The sequence below is a fragment of the Protopterus annectens genome, chromosome 3.part0 (genome assembly GCF_019279795.1).
Source record: "Protopterus annectens isolate FY-2018-M chromosome 3.part0, PAN1.0, whole genome shotgun sequence".
In the NCBI taxonomy this organism is placed as follows: Eukaryota; Metazoa; Chordata; order Ceratodontiformes; family Protopteridae; genus Protopterus; species Protopterus annectens.
Genome location: NC_056731.1, coordinates 1,642,524,997 through 1,642,542,291, shown reverse-complemented (window position 1 = coordinate 1,642,542,291; position 17,295 = coordinate 1,642,524,997). Strand labels below are relative to the sequence as shown.

General features: G+C 40.5%; 1 protein-coding gene across 3 annotated transcripts in view; it reads right to left on the bottom strand.

The window, feature by feature from the left end:
- Positions 1-16,971, bottom strand: part of CTHRC1 (collagen triple helix repeat containing 1) — a 256,385-nt gene extending 239,414 nt beyond the window's left edge. Inside the window, exon 1 of one of the 3 annotated variants that reach the window (XM_044065679.1) lies at positions 16,870-16,971. In XM_044065679.1, coding sequence (XP_043921614.1) covers positions 16,870-16,944 — 75 coding nt within the window. In that variant the 5' untranslated portion in view covers positions 16,945-16,971. Of the gene's footprint in view, positions 1-15,495; positions 15,793-16,869 lie in introns of those variants that run through there. The other 2 variants (XM_044065677.1, XM_044065678.1) reach the window with 2 other exon arrangements.
- Between the last annotated feature and the right edge of the window lie 324 nt (positions 16,972-17,295).

Here is a 17,295-nt window from a genome sequence, read left to right as displayed (position 1 = left end):
GACTCTAAATTGGCCCTAGGCATGAGTGTGTGCATGTACGTGTCTTCTGTGGAAGGTTGGGCGCCGGGCTAGCAACTTGACACAATAAAACTCTACTGCCAATCATGAGCGGACAGGTGATCCACTGTGACGACACCTAATCGGGAAAAGCCAAAAGAAGAAATTCACTGTTGAACACATTCTAACAGAGAAGTGGCTTTAAATGTGTTCCTTATAACAATATTTTTATTTATTTATATGTTTGACATTTGTTGATCAGGAGTGCCCGTCTAAGCTAGAGCCCTTTCTCAACAGAGGCCAGGGAAGAAAAGCTCCACAAACATACATAGATTGTTTACAAAAGTAGCACTTTATAGCAACATTACAGAGAAAATAGAGCGTGGTAAACACTTGGTTACAAATATTTTGCTGTTTGTTGAGAATGTACAGAGCATGAAGAAAGCAGCTGTCAAACTATTTACAAGATAAAATCATATATACAATAAAGGAAGAGAAGGTAAGATATGAAACTCATATTCGGGGGATAAAGAGTTAGTACACAATTTCAGAAAAGAGGTTAACAGAGAAGAAGTTAGGAGAAGAGGAACAAGGTGGGAAAGTGAGAGGGAGCAAGAAGTAGTGCAGTTTAGTAGATAGTAAGGTCAGAGAGACAGGGATTCTTGAGTGTTGCTTGGAGAAGGAAGTTCAAGCTGGGTTTTTACAGTTACATGTCCAAGTATTTAGTAGGTATTCTTTGACAGCTTTTTTGAATTCGTGTGTATGAGTTATTTTTCTGATGACCAAGGGAAGCTTGTTCCAGGATAGGGGAGGACAATAGCTATATATGTTTTGGCCTATAGTTTACTTTCAAAATTACAAAAGGCAAAACAATTTCCGTTCGCAATTTCGAAGTAAACAATTGAAACCAGAATCTCAACAGCGTTACAATGTTGACTCAGTTGATCGACTCAGCAGAGTCGACATTGTCTTCGAAAACATCAAGTGATATCGTATAGGAGCTCATGTAAATGAAACTACTATACAACATATCACGTTTTTGCACCCTCCCGTGTGTACAGTGATATCCGTACAGTTTGTCGAACACACTTATGCGAATGCACTACTGCATTTGCATAAGTGTGTTCGACTTTGCAATACACTTAACATTTTGTGAACAACAATCTGACTTTTGGCATAATACATGCCATCAGATTGTCATTTGCACAAATGATAGTAAACTATATATATATATATATATATATATATATATATATATATATATATATATAAAGACACACACACATATATATATATATGTGTGTGCATATATATATATATATATATATATATATATATATATATATATATATATATATATATATATATATATATATATATATATATATATATATATATATATATATAAATGTTTTTGGTCAGAGCTCCTGAGGTTTATAGCTGGATTATAAAGAGAGATGAGAGAGGAGATGTCTGGACAGGAGGAGGGCTCATAGAGAATGGAATAAATAATAAGTAGTTGAGAGAACAGAAGTTGATTGGGGAACTTTAACCAGTTTAAAGCCTTGAGTGAAAGACAGTGATGAGAATTAGACATCTGGTTATCTGCAAACCTGGCTATTTTGTTGTAGGTGGTTTACAGTTTAGTTAGTAGAGAGGACTGTAGGTTAGTTAAGATTTGTGAGCTGTAGAGGAGGCTGGGGAGAAGGTAGGTATAGGCAAGAGAGATTTGAGAATCTTTTGTAAGGAACTTTTTATTTCTGTAGACTAATCCAAGTTTTTGGTGGGTTTTCTTTATGCAATGGTGGACATGGAGGTTGAATTTGAGTTGATCATCTACAATCCCACCAAGAAGTTTAGTGTGAGTTCCATTGCCGATGACAGTGCTGTTAAGTGATGTTACAGAGAAGGTGGGTCTGAGGTGTATGAGAGATTTTGGGAGGAATAGTAGAAGTTTGGTCTTTTTGGGATTGAGTATTATTTTTTTAGAGAGCCAGTTTTCAATAGAGATGAAGGAGCTTTGGATGAGGGTGTGCAGGTCAAACAGGGTATCAGAGGTGGAGATGATAGTGGAGTCATTGGCATACTGAATGAGAGAAGAGTGAAGACAGGATGAGTAGAGGTGGTTAGTGAAGATGTTAAACAATAAGGGATGAAGAATTGACCCTTGAGGAACTCCCAATTTGATGGGGAGGAAGGGAGATAGTGTGGAGAGACATTTAACAGATTGCTGTCTGTTGGAGAGGTAGCTGATAAACCAGGAGATGGTTGAATTACAGAGGATGAGGTTGGAGAGTTTGGAAAGGAGAATGGGGTGAGAGACAGTCTCAAAAGCTTTAGAGAGGTCTAGAAAGAGACAGGAAATGAGTTTGTTGTTATCTCTGGCTAGGGTGATAGAGAGGGTTAAAGAAATGAAGGCAGTTGTAGTACTGTGATTTGGATGGAAGCCATGTTGGGTGGGGGTGAGTAGGTTTCTAGGAATAGACAGTCCAGTGTTTGCTTATATACACATTTTTCTAGTATTTTAAAGGGGGGGGCAGTATTGCTATAGGTTGGTAGTTAGATAGTTCAGTATTGTAGTTATGGGTCTACTTTACATGGTTGACATTTCAGAAAGTCGCCTTCATATGGGGGCGACCGACATGATGACGACTTTTCAAAAAAAATCAACCAAATAAAATAAAAAAACACAACAAACACTTACCTTTAAAAACTGCCCCCCACACCCCCTGTAACTTTAATATACCAACTCCAAGATCGCACTACAGTGCAGAAGTGGGAAATTTTCCCATTCTTCACTGTGCAGAGATAACGGTTCCCCATGGTCAGCTTTTCAAAAGTCAATCATATGGTCTTGGCCATATGAAAGTCAACTTTATGAAAAGTCAACCATGTGAAGGGGACCCGCAGTTATATATGATATGCTACAATTGACGTATGTTCCTTATAACTATATAGTATTGTAGTCATGTATGATATGCTACAATTGAAGGAAAACCAATTATTGACTAAGGTTCCTAAGTCCCTGCAATGATCCATTGAACTAATAATATTTTTTCTTAGCATATGGGTACAGCCTTTCAGTCTTTCCAAAGTGCACCGATCCATATTTCTCAATTTTAATAGTAGGCTGTTATTATCAACAGACCGTGCATATAGCATACCTAAGTACATCTGTAATGCATGTTCATTAAAACAAATAAAGGCCATGTCCATTTTAATATCATCTGCGTACTTTGGATAGCAAATATTATTAGTGGTTGAGACTAAATATGTTAAATTGTAAGTGGCCTAAAGTGACTCTGAGAATCACCACAGATTCTATGATGTAACAAGGAACTTTTCTTTTATAGACACTGAGAAAGCTCTCCCTTTGAGACAATTAATTACGCTATCATAATGTACAAATTAACTCCCATAACCTTAAGTTCGGCATTTACCATTCAGTGAATGGGTAACTTGAAGAAAGCAATTGCCCTGATCCTAACTTCCTGAATTTGCAACTTCTAGAACATTTTGGTATGTATCATTTTTTTTTGTTGCAAGATCACGGTTGCACAAGTTGGTTTTCACACTTGTTTTCCCTATGGTTGTACAACCATATAGTCAGTATACATAAATAAGGAGAGGGTGAAGGTACAGAGAAGCATGCCACCCTGCTTGCAAAAATGATTGTTAAGGTTGTCTCCTCTGCAGTTTCGATGAGTGCATTAATTGACAAATTTTGACTTGTCCAGTTAGCGGTTGGCAGGTTGTGCATCAACTAGTCAAAGCTGATGCATCTTAAGGATCTCAGTTATGTTATGGTGAGGAACAATGTCATGTCTTTGGCATGTCCAAGTAGTCAACATCCATTGGCAACCTCTCATGTGAGGCATCAAGTTACATTTCAAATGGACACCAGCACATTTAGTAAACGGCAACTGTTCTTAATAGACACCTAGCGCGACAGGCCATTGAAAATTAGGTTATATTTAAAAGTATTACAGAATAAGTTTCTCTTTGAGTCCTAAGAAGTTAATCATTACTTTTCTTCAAAAACTATTTTCATGCATATATACATAGGAAGTACAGAATATCAGCATGTAGGTTTGGGAATCAAGCTTCATGAAGGCCAATAAGCTTGCAACAGACTCCATTATTGAGTGACCACAAACCACATATATCAACAATAACATATCCATCATATCTTAAAATGTTGGAAGAAGGAAACATATAAGTTAGTTGTACACAAAAAAGAAGTAAGGATGCTGATAGTGAGTTACCTTAAATAATTGATCCATGAAGATACATAGTTAAAGTAAATACTATATTTTGTTCAATTATCAACCATACACTACATTGTCTTCTACTTTCAAAAGAGAATATGACATGGTATATTGGGTTCCATAACTTGATTGAAGTACACTTTGTTCGAATCTATGACATTTGAATTAAAGTGACTGAATGTCATACGTATTGAAGAAATGCAGCAGAACTCTTGTTTTGAGTGAGATTCTTTAATACTGGAGGAAGTTCCCCTGCACTGTGTGACATTGGAGTTGATATATTTAAGTTAGAAGGGGTGTGAGAGGTGTGTGTGTGTGTGTGTGTGGGGGGGGGGGGGGGGTTGTCCCATGCAAAAAAAAAAAAAAGTTAAAGTAGATTTGTTTGATTCAAATAACACTTAAGGTGATATTCTGGTCTTCATTGTATCTTCATTGGTGAATAGATTTCAGATTAAATGTTCTTCTATTAAGTGACATAAACTCAATTTTACTTGCTACTTTTCTGTTTCTTGTGAACTTCTACCACTACAGAGCAAATTATTTTAAATGTTGTATTTTGTGCTTGTATGTACACTCTTGTACTTTAACTCATGTCTGGTGAAAAAATTGTTAGTTTAAACCTAGCTCACTTGTTCTGCATTTGCATCATAAATTTAATGCAGAAAATCACTCATTCAACAGGAAAACAGATAAAAGTGCATTTTTTGTAAGTTAAAGAGTAAGAACGAATTCAGTTTAGAATAATTTCCCTTGAAAATTCCATGACACCCGAATGGGCCATTTTAATTATTTACTTCACACACAGTGACTGGGAAAGACACATTCCATTGCTGAAGGCTTCCACTATGAGTGGGTAAAGTTAAAACCTGAACTACATTCCCTGAAAAAAGGCTGAAAAAAATACTTTTTTAACTGTTTTTAGCAGGGGGCAAGTCCCCCACACCCACAAACTAATATGTACCAACTCCTCAGTCACACCAACTCAGAGAATGGGGGGCATCAATACCAGCGCAATTCACCAACAGTGATTTCCAATGGTGGAGCTCTGATCCTTGGCAGGCTGAATTATGGATGAATGAAGCTTGATAATTCAATCTTTGTTCATCCATAGGTTACCCTGCTGAACAACTTTGCAGTCTTTCTAATGGTTCTTTCTGGCTACATGTAGCCTGGGTGTAAGAGACTATGGATAACCATATATGCTGACAATGGCAAACAGTGTATCATAATTATTTCAATAAAAAATGCCAATGTTTTTTAACATAGTCCTCAACACCTCACACAGTAATAAGTGCCTCACATTTAATATCAGTAAATGTTGCATTGTGAGACTTTGCAAAAAGAGCATGCATTATGATTATGATCATGTCATAAAAATAACTCCATTAAAGATCTAGTGGGGGAAACAGAGCATAATTTAAATTTTAACCATTGCATATCCAACAAAAGTATGTCATATCACTTTGTGGGGATCAGTATACCACTCTAGGCCTCACTGATTAGACCCATTATTGTGTATAATACTGCATTTTGTAGCTTTCAAACAAGAACCTCAAAGAACATGAAAATGTAATAGTAAATAGAACGATTATATATTTGGAAAACTTTATTCTTCAGAAATGCTTCAGGAATTCTCATAATTTCTTATATGTTACTTAATAGTGACTTCAGCCTTGTAGGTAATACAATGCCTGTTTTGGTTCTGTTTGAAAGCCTAAGACTGAACCCCACAACTGGGGGAGCTAACACTAGGATGTGGAACCTGTGACAACCGTGCCTGGGTCCAGCAATCAAGGAGCCTTATTCCTTACCACTAACACCAGGGAGGTCATCTCATAGAAGAGAGGAAAGGATAAGTAATACACAAAGTAAAGTACAATTTCCTTTAAATACACACAGAGATCAAAGTCAGTCTGGGGCAGGTTGCTCCCTTGCTCACCAGGTCCCCAATAAGACTACCCACTGGCACAGCTATAGGGCCCAGGTCCCAGCCTAGCTGGGCAAGCTAAAACATCCAGTACCCTCTCTGCCCAACCAGTGCTTCGTGTCCTTGCCCAAGTAGCTGACACAACACACACACACTTTCAGATAAGTATTTATACAACTTCACAGACACTCCTGGGAAAGGCTGACAGATTCTCCAGCTGTGCTCCTTTACCCAGACTATACATTAGTAATTACTGCCACCACCCAACTAATAATATCAGCTACTAAAAGGCCCTTAAAAAGAGTGTCCAATTATTACTGTGCAATATTATTATCCAATGGTAGTACGACTAACAGTCAAGGCTTACTTTAGAGTGGCCTATTACAATAACCTCTATAAAGATGCAATGTACTCTAGAGCTTATCTCTACACAAACCAGCCACAGGTAGAAGGTTTTAAAAATATTTAATAATAAATAATAAAAACACAAGACAAAACTACTACACCACAGAGATATCTAAGAGTTCAGATATCACACAGAAACATAAAATAATACAGTAGGACAGGTCTGATTTCAAAGAAAAATACCTAATTAATCTTTACTAGTTTTAACTATTCCTGCAAGAAATCACAGTGTTAAAGCTTACTTTGAGCACAAGGCAGAGTGCTGATAAGTTGGATATCAAGATCAAAATGCTTCCAGTCTCTTGTGAGAAATAGTATGTAAATATTACTAACAAACATGTCTCTAAGGCCCTCCCAAATTACATCATTTGTGACATGTAGGTTTTCACAGTATTCATATTGCATCATCTTAACACCTGGTCTGAGTTCTCAGGCCACAAACTGCATTAGTTAGCAATCTAACACCTGCACAGAAACTTACAACAATAGAAGACATTTCACATGTATATTCTAACAGAAACAAGAGCAATAAAGCACATTCCATATCTAAATTCTGGTCATAAACTTTAGCCTAAAAACAATGGGCATGAAAACTTCATCCAGCCGCACTGGAGCCGAATTCTAACATGAAAGGGTCACAACATGCTTCACTGGGCCAGTAGAGTGCAATGCTGTCACATATTTTGCAGTTCCACATTTCACAGTATTCTTTACACTCAAGAAACATGCCTGTATTTTACATTTATTATCAAGAAAACATGCCTGTATTTTACATTTATTTACAAATGCCAGAATTATATATCAAATTCTATTTGACTAGGCTGGCAGCCTTCGCCATCTTTCCCCAATCCTCACACCCCCCCTGGGGAACTCAAGCAAGTTTTTCAAGTGCTCCTTCAGAAACATCGCTTGAGAGTGTCAGGTCTATCTGGGTGTACCTCACCCCATTCCCTGTCTTGAGAGCCCACCTGCATTGGCATTACTACTCCCACTGCAGTGCTGCACTGACATATCATATGCTTGCAACCCCAGGCTCCATCTTAGCAACTTGGCATTTTGCTGACTGGCTCTGTTTAACCATGTTAGAGGGTTATGATCTGTCATCACAGTGAATTTTCTTCCATACAGATAAGGCTGACGTTTTTTGTAGTGCCCACACTATGGCTAGAAATTGCTTTTCTACCACTGCATAGCATTCCTGCCTGGGTTGGAGCCTACAACTGAGATAAACCACTGGGTGCTCTTCTCCCTCTGAAGAAATCTGGCTAAGTACAGCCCCCACCCCATAGTTTTAAGCATCCACCTTCACAACAAAGTCTTTGCTGTAGTCTGGGCTGGCTAACACAGGGGGTCCTCCCAAAGCTTCCTTAAGCTTCTGAAATGCCTGCTCACATGCTGGGGTCCACACTACCTTATCTGGCCTGTTCTTCCTTGTCTGGTCTGTGAGGGGAGCAGCTATGGTACTATAATTGGGAAAAAACTTTCTGTAGTACCCTGCTGTCCCTAAGAATGCCCTCACCTGCTTTTTGGTAACAGGTGCAGGCCATGCCTGAATAACGCCCACTTTGGCAGGTTCTGGCCTTATCTTACCACTCCCCAATCTATGTCCTAGGTAGGAGACCTCTGCCATACCCACCTGACATTTGCTTGGCTTAATGGTCAACCCTGCCCTCTTTAGTCTTCCCAGCACCTCCCTGACATGCTGAAGGTGCTCTTGCCAGGAATGGCTGTAGATAGCAACATTATCCATGTAAGCAAGGGCAAACCCTCCTGCTCCTGCTAAGATATGATCTACCAGCCTCTGGAAAGTCACTGGGGCATTATTCATCCCAAAGGGCATCTTTGTGAGCTCATACAAGCCAAAAGGAGTCACAAAGGCTGACTTCTCTCTAGCACTGGAAGTCAAGGGCACCTGCCAGTAACCCTTGGTACGATTAATGGTTGTAAGATACTTAGCCCCACCCAGCTGCTCTAGGGCCTCATCTGTCCTAGGTATGGGGTAAGCATCTGCCTCTGTGTGACTATTTAATTTCCTGTAATCCACACAGGACCTGGTGCTGCCATCCTTCTTTGGCACCAGTACCACTGGTGAGGCCCAGGGACTGTTGGACTCCTGAATCACCCCTAGTTCCAACATCTCTTGTACCTCTTCCTTCAGTGTCTGTTTGACTCTCTCAGGCACCCTATAAGGGGCCTGCCTGATAGGCCTTAGTGGTCCTGTATCCACCTGGTGCTGCACCAGGTGGGTGCTCTCTGGTTTCTCGGTGAACATGCCCCACACGCTCCTGCAACACTGCTCAGATTTCTTGAACCTGGGCAGGAGATAGCTGCTGGGACATTGCTACCCCTTCCACCGAGGTGTCATCCCGAGCCTCACTGAGGAGATCAGTCCCCAGATCTCCCTCAGACTAATCCTGCAATCCATTGCAAATGTTCAGCACAAGGACCTCCCTATCATGGTAAGGTTTCATCATGTTAACATGGTACAATTTTTGCCCCTGCCATCTGCCTAGCACTTCCACCATGTAGTTAACATCACTTACCTTTTTTACCACCTTGTAGGGTCCCTCCCAAGCTGCCTGCAACTTGTTGTGTCTGATAGGAATGAGAACCATCACCTGCTGCCCTACAACATACTCTCCAGCTCAAGCATTCCTGTCATACCACACCTTTTTCTGTTGTTGGGCTTCTGCCAGGTTTTCCTGGGCCAAGCCCATGAGTTCCCTGAGCCTTGTCCTGATGGTTAGGATGTATGCCACAACAGACTCCTTGTGAGACTTACACTCACCTTCCCACTCATCTCAAATTAAATCAAGCGGTCCCCTCACCCTATGCCCATACAGCAACTCAAAGGGTGACAAACCTGTGGATTCCTGGGGAACCTCTCTGTAAGCAAATGACAGATGGGGCAAATATTTGTCGCACTCCCTCTTAAACTGATCTGCAAATGCCCGTACCATGGACTTAATTGTAGAGTTTAACCTCTCAGCAAGACCATTATTCTGGGGATGGTAGGGGGTGGTCTTCATGTGCTTCACCCCACAGCAGGACATCCACAGACAAGCCAGCAGGTCTGACATAAAATTGGCACCTCTGTCAGACATTGGGAAACCTACCCTGCTGAAAATCTTTAGCAAAGCATTTGCCACCTTCTCTGCCTCAATGGAGGACAAAGCCACTCGCTCAGGGTATTGTGTAGCATAATCTACAATCACTAGGATATACTTTTTCCCTGTGGAACTTGGAGTACTCAGAGGACCCACAATATCCATAGCTACCCTCTGAAATGGCTCCTCAGTCTGACGGGTCTACTTCACATTGTCGTAAGCTGACAATATTGAGTCTGATATTGTAGCCACGACAATATCGAAAGTGAAGAACATCGTGGAAGTAAACAGAAATCTCCGTAAGGGGAGATTTCCATTTACCTCAATGCAGTGCGGTCTTGGAGTTGGTATATTTAAGTAGAGGGGTGTGGAGGGTGCAGAGGGGCTTGCCCCCCTGCCTACGCCATTTATTTTTTTTTATTTGTTTTTTTTTTTATGTTATTCGATGCTTTACTTAATCGATCAATAAAGTTCGACCTTTATTGATTCGATTAAGTAAACTTTCGATAACGTGATATAGATGCCTCCTGCCTTGTCTACCATATGGCACTACTCACAGGTCCTGCAGTACCCTGTTACATCTCTGGAAATTCCAGGCCAATAGAAGTTTTGCATAATACACCTCTTCATACATTTTATGCCTATATGACCTGCAAAGGGAATATCATGGGCTATGGCTAGAAGGGCCAGACAGTAAGCTCTAGGCACTACCAACTGCTGTACTCTCTCACCTTCTAGACCTTCCTCAGGGGTCCATGCTAAGTATAGTAACCCTTTGTTCCAGTATACAGATTCTCCCTTCCATTGAGTATCAGGTGCCTCCCTAGCTTCCTGACTCAGGCCTTGCAATGTAGGGTCTGAGAGCTGAGCCTGTCTCAAGTCTCTCCTTGTAACCTTTCCCAGCTCCCCTTCCACAGGAAGTCTGGCATCCTCTGACAGCGGTGCCTCACTGTCAGCCTGGGTACTACTATTCACCTCTACCTTTGCAGTTACCCTGTCCAAGGGAACATCAGTACCCACAAGCAGCTGTGGCTCACATTCAGTCTCACTGCTACAGCGTAGCTCACTCCCTGAAGTAACCACCTCAGCAGTCCTGGCTGCAAGTATGCAGTCTGTCTGGGTCTCCCCAGGCTACCAGACCCACATGCTTGTCTCCTAGCCTTACTGCATGTAACTGCATAAGTACATAGTACTGCCTCATCCAAATCCTTCCCTCTCAGGACACCTGCAGGATGGCAGTTCCATACCCCTGTTTTCTCAAGACAACCTACTGTTGGCATTTTGTCTTTCCCACTTACTGGCTCTTTCACCTTTTGTTCCCCACCTTGCCTCCGTGGACATCTGTATGCCACATGGCCCCACTGGTTGCATTCAAAACATTTAACCCTAGCTCCTGGACATGTACCTGGACTAGTGGCTTCCCCTGCTATTGGCAGATTCAATTGGGGAAGTCTATGCTGCCGATCATGGATACCTTTACTCCCATGAGCAGTACTGGGGGTCCCGTTCCTGTGCAGGGTTGCCCTGCTGGCCAGGTATAGGTCTCCTTTCTTCCCCAACTCCTCTGAAGTAGCACACTGTGTGTCAGCTAACTAGATCCTCATGTCCTCAGACAAAGTGCTAAGGGTTTGTTCCCTTACCAAAAGGTCTGCCAGCCCTTCAAAAGTGGTGACCTGACATCCACTCACCCAGCTATGAAAATAAGTGCTCAGTTCAGCAATATATTCACATACATTTTCATCTGCCTTGTGTCTATGCTCACGAAACTTTTTCCTATACATTTCTGGTGTTAGCTTAAAACATTCTAATAAATGTCTTTTTACAACAGTATAATCAAAACAGTCAGTGTCATGCATTTTTGCTAAGAAGTTACAGCTTTACCATGGAGTAAGGGGGTCAGGAACCGTACCCAGAGCCCTTGGTCAACTTCATATCATTTACATACCCACTCAAACATATGAATGAAGCTATCAAAATTATCCTCCTCTTTAAACTGTGGAAGAAATTTACTGACCTTTTCTGCTTCTGGGGTCCAGTTACTCCCTTCCCCATTACCTACATGACTCTGGCAAAAAGTCAACATTCCCCTCTCATGCCTCCTCTGCCGTTCATTTTCCTCAACTTGTAGACTCCTCATTTTCTCAGCTGCTTCTAGTTCCATACGCCTGGCCTCCACCTCAAGTCTCTTTAGCTCCAGCGGGATTTTTAAGTCCACTGCAGAAAGGTTGAGCTGTCCATTCTCCAAGGATATTGTATCTCCACTGTCAGTCTGATTGTCCTCCAGGCTGCTGTTTTCTTATGCAGCTGTAACCAAGGCTGCAATCAGGTCTGCTTTAGTCAGGTTTCCATGCACCAGTCCCCTAGCCTGGCACATCTCCACCAGCTGGCTCCTTGTCAACTTTCCATACTATTCTGCTGACATGCTGCCTGCTCACCCTAACACTAAGCTAACAAAAGAAATAAAACAATTGTGATCTGAACTCTGAGTATACACTGCGTGGCTGTTTTAGAGTACAAAACACTTTTAGAGATCACTGTACATAAGCTACAGGAATTCACTCTACCCCACACCACTACAAGCCAATTAGTATGTGAAGTAGATGTCACCACTGCCAAACTCTTGTGACAACCATTCCTGAGCCCAGCAATCAAGGAGCCTCAATCCTCACCACTAACACCAGGGAAGTTGTCTCATAGAGGAGAGGAAAGGATAATTAATACACACAGTAAAGTACAATTGACCTTAAGTGCACACAGAGATCACAGTCAGTCTGGGGCTAGTTGCTCCCTTACTCACCAGGTCCCCAATGGCACAGCTATAGGGTCCAGGTCTCAGCCTAGCTGGGCAAGCTAAAACCTCCAGTACCCTCTCTATCCAACCAGTGCTTCGTGTCCCTGCCCAAGTAGCTGACACAACACACACACACTTTGAGGTAAGTATTTATACAACTTCACAGACACTCCTTGGAAAGGCTGACACAGATTCTCCAACTATGCCACTTTACCCAGACTGTACGTTAGTAATTACTGCCACCACCCAACTAATAATATCAGCTACTAAATGGCCCTTAAAAGGGTGTCCAATTATTACTGTGCAATATTATTATCCAATGGTAGTATGACTAACAGTCAAGGCTTACTTTAGAGTGGCCTATTACAATAACCTCTATAAATATGCAATGTACTCTAGAGCTTATCTCTACACAAACCAGCCACAGGTAGAAGGTTTTAAAAATATTTAATAATAAATAATTAAAACACAAGACAAAACTACTACACCACAGAGATATCTAAGCATTCAGAGATCACACAGAAACTTAAAATAATACAGTAGGACAGGTCTGATTTCAAAGAAAAATACCTACTTAATCTTTACTAGCTTTAACTATTCCTGCAAGAAATCACAGTGCTAAAACTTAAATGTGAGCACAAGGCAGATTGCTAATAAGTTGGTTATCAAGATCAAAATGCTTCCAGTCTCTTGTGAGAAATAGTATTTAAACATTACTAACAAACGTGTATCTAAGGCCCTCCCAAATTACATAATTTTTGACACTTAGGTTTTCCTGGTATTCATATTGCATCATCGTAACACCTGGTCTGAGTTCTCAGGCCACAAACTGCATTATTTAGCAATCTAACACCTGCACAGAAACTTACAACAATAGAAGACATTTCACATGTATATTCTAACAGAAACGAGAGCAATAAAGCACATTCCACATCTAAATTCTGGTCATAAACTTTAGCCTTAAAACAATGGGCATGAAACCTTCATTCAGCCGCACTGGAGCCGAATTCTAACATGAAAGGGTCACAACATGCTTCACTGGGCCAGTAGAGTGCAATGTTGTCACATATTTTGCAGTTCCACATTTCACAGTATTCTTTACACTCAAGAAACATGCCTGTATTTTACATTTATTATCAAGAAAACATGCCTGTATTTTACATTTATTTACAAATGCCAGAATTATATATCAAATTCTATTTGACTAGACTGGCAGCCTTCACCCATCTCTCCCCCATTCATCACAAAACCTAATACCAAAAATAAATATAAATAATGCAAAAAAGTAATAAATACATTACACGACACCTACCACGACTATGGAATAAACTTCCCCTTACTGTTAGAAGTCAGTCATTAAAGTCATTCAAATATAATAATTATATATAAATGAGAAGTTGAAAATATCACCAGTTGTTATAACAGTTATAAGCCTGACAATCTAACTTGTGAACCTATAACAGGACAACAGAATAAGCATATAATCCACAAACAGTATGTGCTGTAGTAGTGGATTGTTCACATTTGCTGTAACATGAAGTTGCATATGGTTGAAATGGGAATCAGGAGAGGAAGAATAGACACTGGTAAGCAAAAGAGGCACATATATTCTGAAAGAAAGTAGGTGTATATTTTACATTTTTAATCAGAAAGTCAGAGATAAAGGAGACAAAGAAACATTTTAAATTTACCACTTTTTGCAGAATGTCTTCTTATACACTACTTATTATAACATCTAGAAACAATATTAGTGAGGACTGGTAACACATAAATATTAGATCACAATAACCTGGGCTGCAGTGGAATCAGACAAAGAAACCACATACTTAGTTCACAGGAATCCACCACAGCAGGGCAATGAGAATATCTGAGGAAGACAAACTGTTTATCTATCTAACCATGACAACTTAATGTGACTTTAAAAGGAAATGTGCATAGGTGTAAAAATTGTGTAAAATGACTGTGTTCTAACTGCATGAGAAAGAACAAAACATTTAATTCATTTAATTGCATTATGAATAGTAACATGTTTATGGCACGTAGCCGTGTAAGTTATTTTCCTTCATAACACCCCCAAACACACATAAGACTACAGTTCTTGTAAAGAAATATGACGCACCATGAATGAAAGGGCTGTAAGTGTACTACCGGAATCAGTGACCTACCCCAAGCTCCGGTGGGGGGGGGGGTGTTCTTAATGCTCCCAGCATATCCCTCCCAAACCCAAAAGACACGTTGCAACTGCTAACATGGCGGGAGACCGCAGCCGCCGGGGGCTACATGTCCTTTGATTTGGAGGGAGATGCTAACTTATCACGGTACTGCTTGTCCATCTTAACGTCTGAACTGAAAACAGATACACAGCACTAAGTCCACGTTATAAGAAAGGCGACATTCTAAGCAGCTCTGTTGCCGAGAATACACCTTTTTTTCGTGCAAACAAAAGGTGTGAACGAAAATTCATAAACTAAATGATGGTCTGGTGTGGTGGTGACCCTGAGTTACATAATATACACAAATAAAACTCCTTCAATGTATTCTACACCATAGACTTAAAATAATGCATACTTAATTTATTACTATAGTGCAGGCTTTAGAAAATGTACCTTTATAAAATGCAGCGTTTTACGCAATGTAAATTTCTTTCCTTTCAACTTCATTTGCAATGCATTTGTATGTGGAAGAACAGAACAAAGTAGTGCCCAAGTCTGACAAAATGAATTTGTACACCGGCATTCAAGTCGGACTATACCCATTTTAGACAACTTAAACAAACTGTTACCTTTAATACGTTAAGGAAAATATGGCATGTAGCCGACCGTGCCTTCAAGGGTGCCCCCACTAAGTGAAACAGTTAATTGAGGTACCGCGTCGCTTAGCCAACTGTCACCAGCCACACACACACACACACACACACACACACACACACAACAGGCTTCTAATTTCTACAGTATTAGTTCCCTTCAGTCTACACCAAGAAAAAGGGAGAAGGTGGACTACCTTTTCCACGACGTCTGCGGCATCTCGCTGCCGAAGCCCCCTCTGTTTCACCTTTTCAGCGTTAAAGAACGGAGAGATCAGTATGAGAGTCAAACCCCCGAAGAGCAGCCAGTGAGTTATGCGGACACTCGTCATTTTAACCATTATAAAAACTATTAATAAATGAGACTAATTCTGCCGTTACTCAGCTGCACTGCTGCACTCTGCTAGACTACTTAAACGTCCAAGGGTTTATTGGCACGGTACAGACTGCATGAATGAGACAGTGTTTCATCCCACAGCGTGGAACCCCCTGGAGGTTACAGCTCTTAGCACTTATGTCATGCTCTCCACCGCCTACCAGACTCCCACAGTCAGCGCCAGATCCCACCCATCCTTCAGTGAGTACTTAAACCACTGCGGCCGCAGCCGTAGTTCGAGCCTCCACTTCGGACCAACTTCAGCCGCAGCAAACTTAAGTCGCTTTATATTACATTGCTTAGCATGCCTCTCAACTTAGAGGAAGAAATCTGGGCAAAATCACAAAAAATTAAGGTGCAAAGGCTCAAAAATAGGGACACCTTTTAAATATTGCTCTTACAAACTTGATACACTAACAAATTTTGCGTTAGCATGAAGTTTCTGAAGGTATGAAGTCTGAAACTCAAATGTCTGCAATTATTTTCTGACTTCCGTCCTCAGTGATTTATCAGAAAACCACAATTTTGTGAGAGACAGGCCTAAAATATGAAGCAGAAATCTGGACAGTTAAGCTTACCTATCGAGTGAAAGAGCATCTCTAAACTAACTCTGATCTTTGAAAATATTGCTTTGTCCATTTAAAAATGGCTAATTTTGTGATAGTGGATTGGATTCACTAAAGCATGCACAAGGCAGCACATTTCCTTTTCACCAGAAATCAAATGAATATCCATTCAAATCCACATATTGGGTGAATAGTACCGCTATTATTAATGTAACGCTTATTTATTTATTTTTTTCAATTGCTGAGTTCGATTCTTGATGAGGTAAGAGTTTCAGAGCTATGAAAGTGCAAATGGTGTGCTTTGTGTCGCGTCTGCTTCCTGATGCTGCTAAAACCACTACAGATTAACAGAAACTGGCACACACACGCGCACTCTTCAGGTATGTTAGTTTAGTAGCCTCACAGAAATGCAGATGTTGATGGACTGGCATTTTCTCAAGAACTGCATTACATTTCAACAGGTTACTTATGTTGCATCTTACCTCGCCGGATGCTACCTGATCTTGCATACAAATTCTCTAAACTGCAAAACATTGGTAACGCTGGCACAGATTCCATTCTACTGTTAGGTATAAATTAAACGTTTGTTTGAATGGTGTTTTGATTAAAAAACACTTAAAAAAGCTTACATTCAGACTCAGCAAGTTGTTTATTTTTTGTAGTACGTGGAGCTCCACGATTAAGTTCCGAATGGTTAGGGGCATAGAGGGATTGTACTCAGGACATTGACCACAGCCCTCAAAGTCAAAGACAAAGGAAAAATGTAGGGGGCGGGGCAAAATCAGACACAATTTAAAAAAATAATCTAATTCACTTAAAGAGCTAGTAGAACAACGGATTTTGCATCAGTATGCATTTTATGACCAACAATACGTCGGAAACGTTAATATCTAGCATTACTGTCTAAATTTAATCATTAATGATTTATCAGAAAATCAAGCCTTATACCAGGGACAGGGCAAAAGTATGAAACAAAATCTGACTCATTTTGTGAGCGGGTCATGATTTTCAACCCAAAAGCAACAAAAATAAGTTAGGATAAAGGCAAACATCAG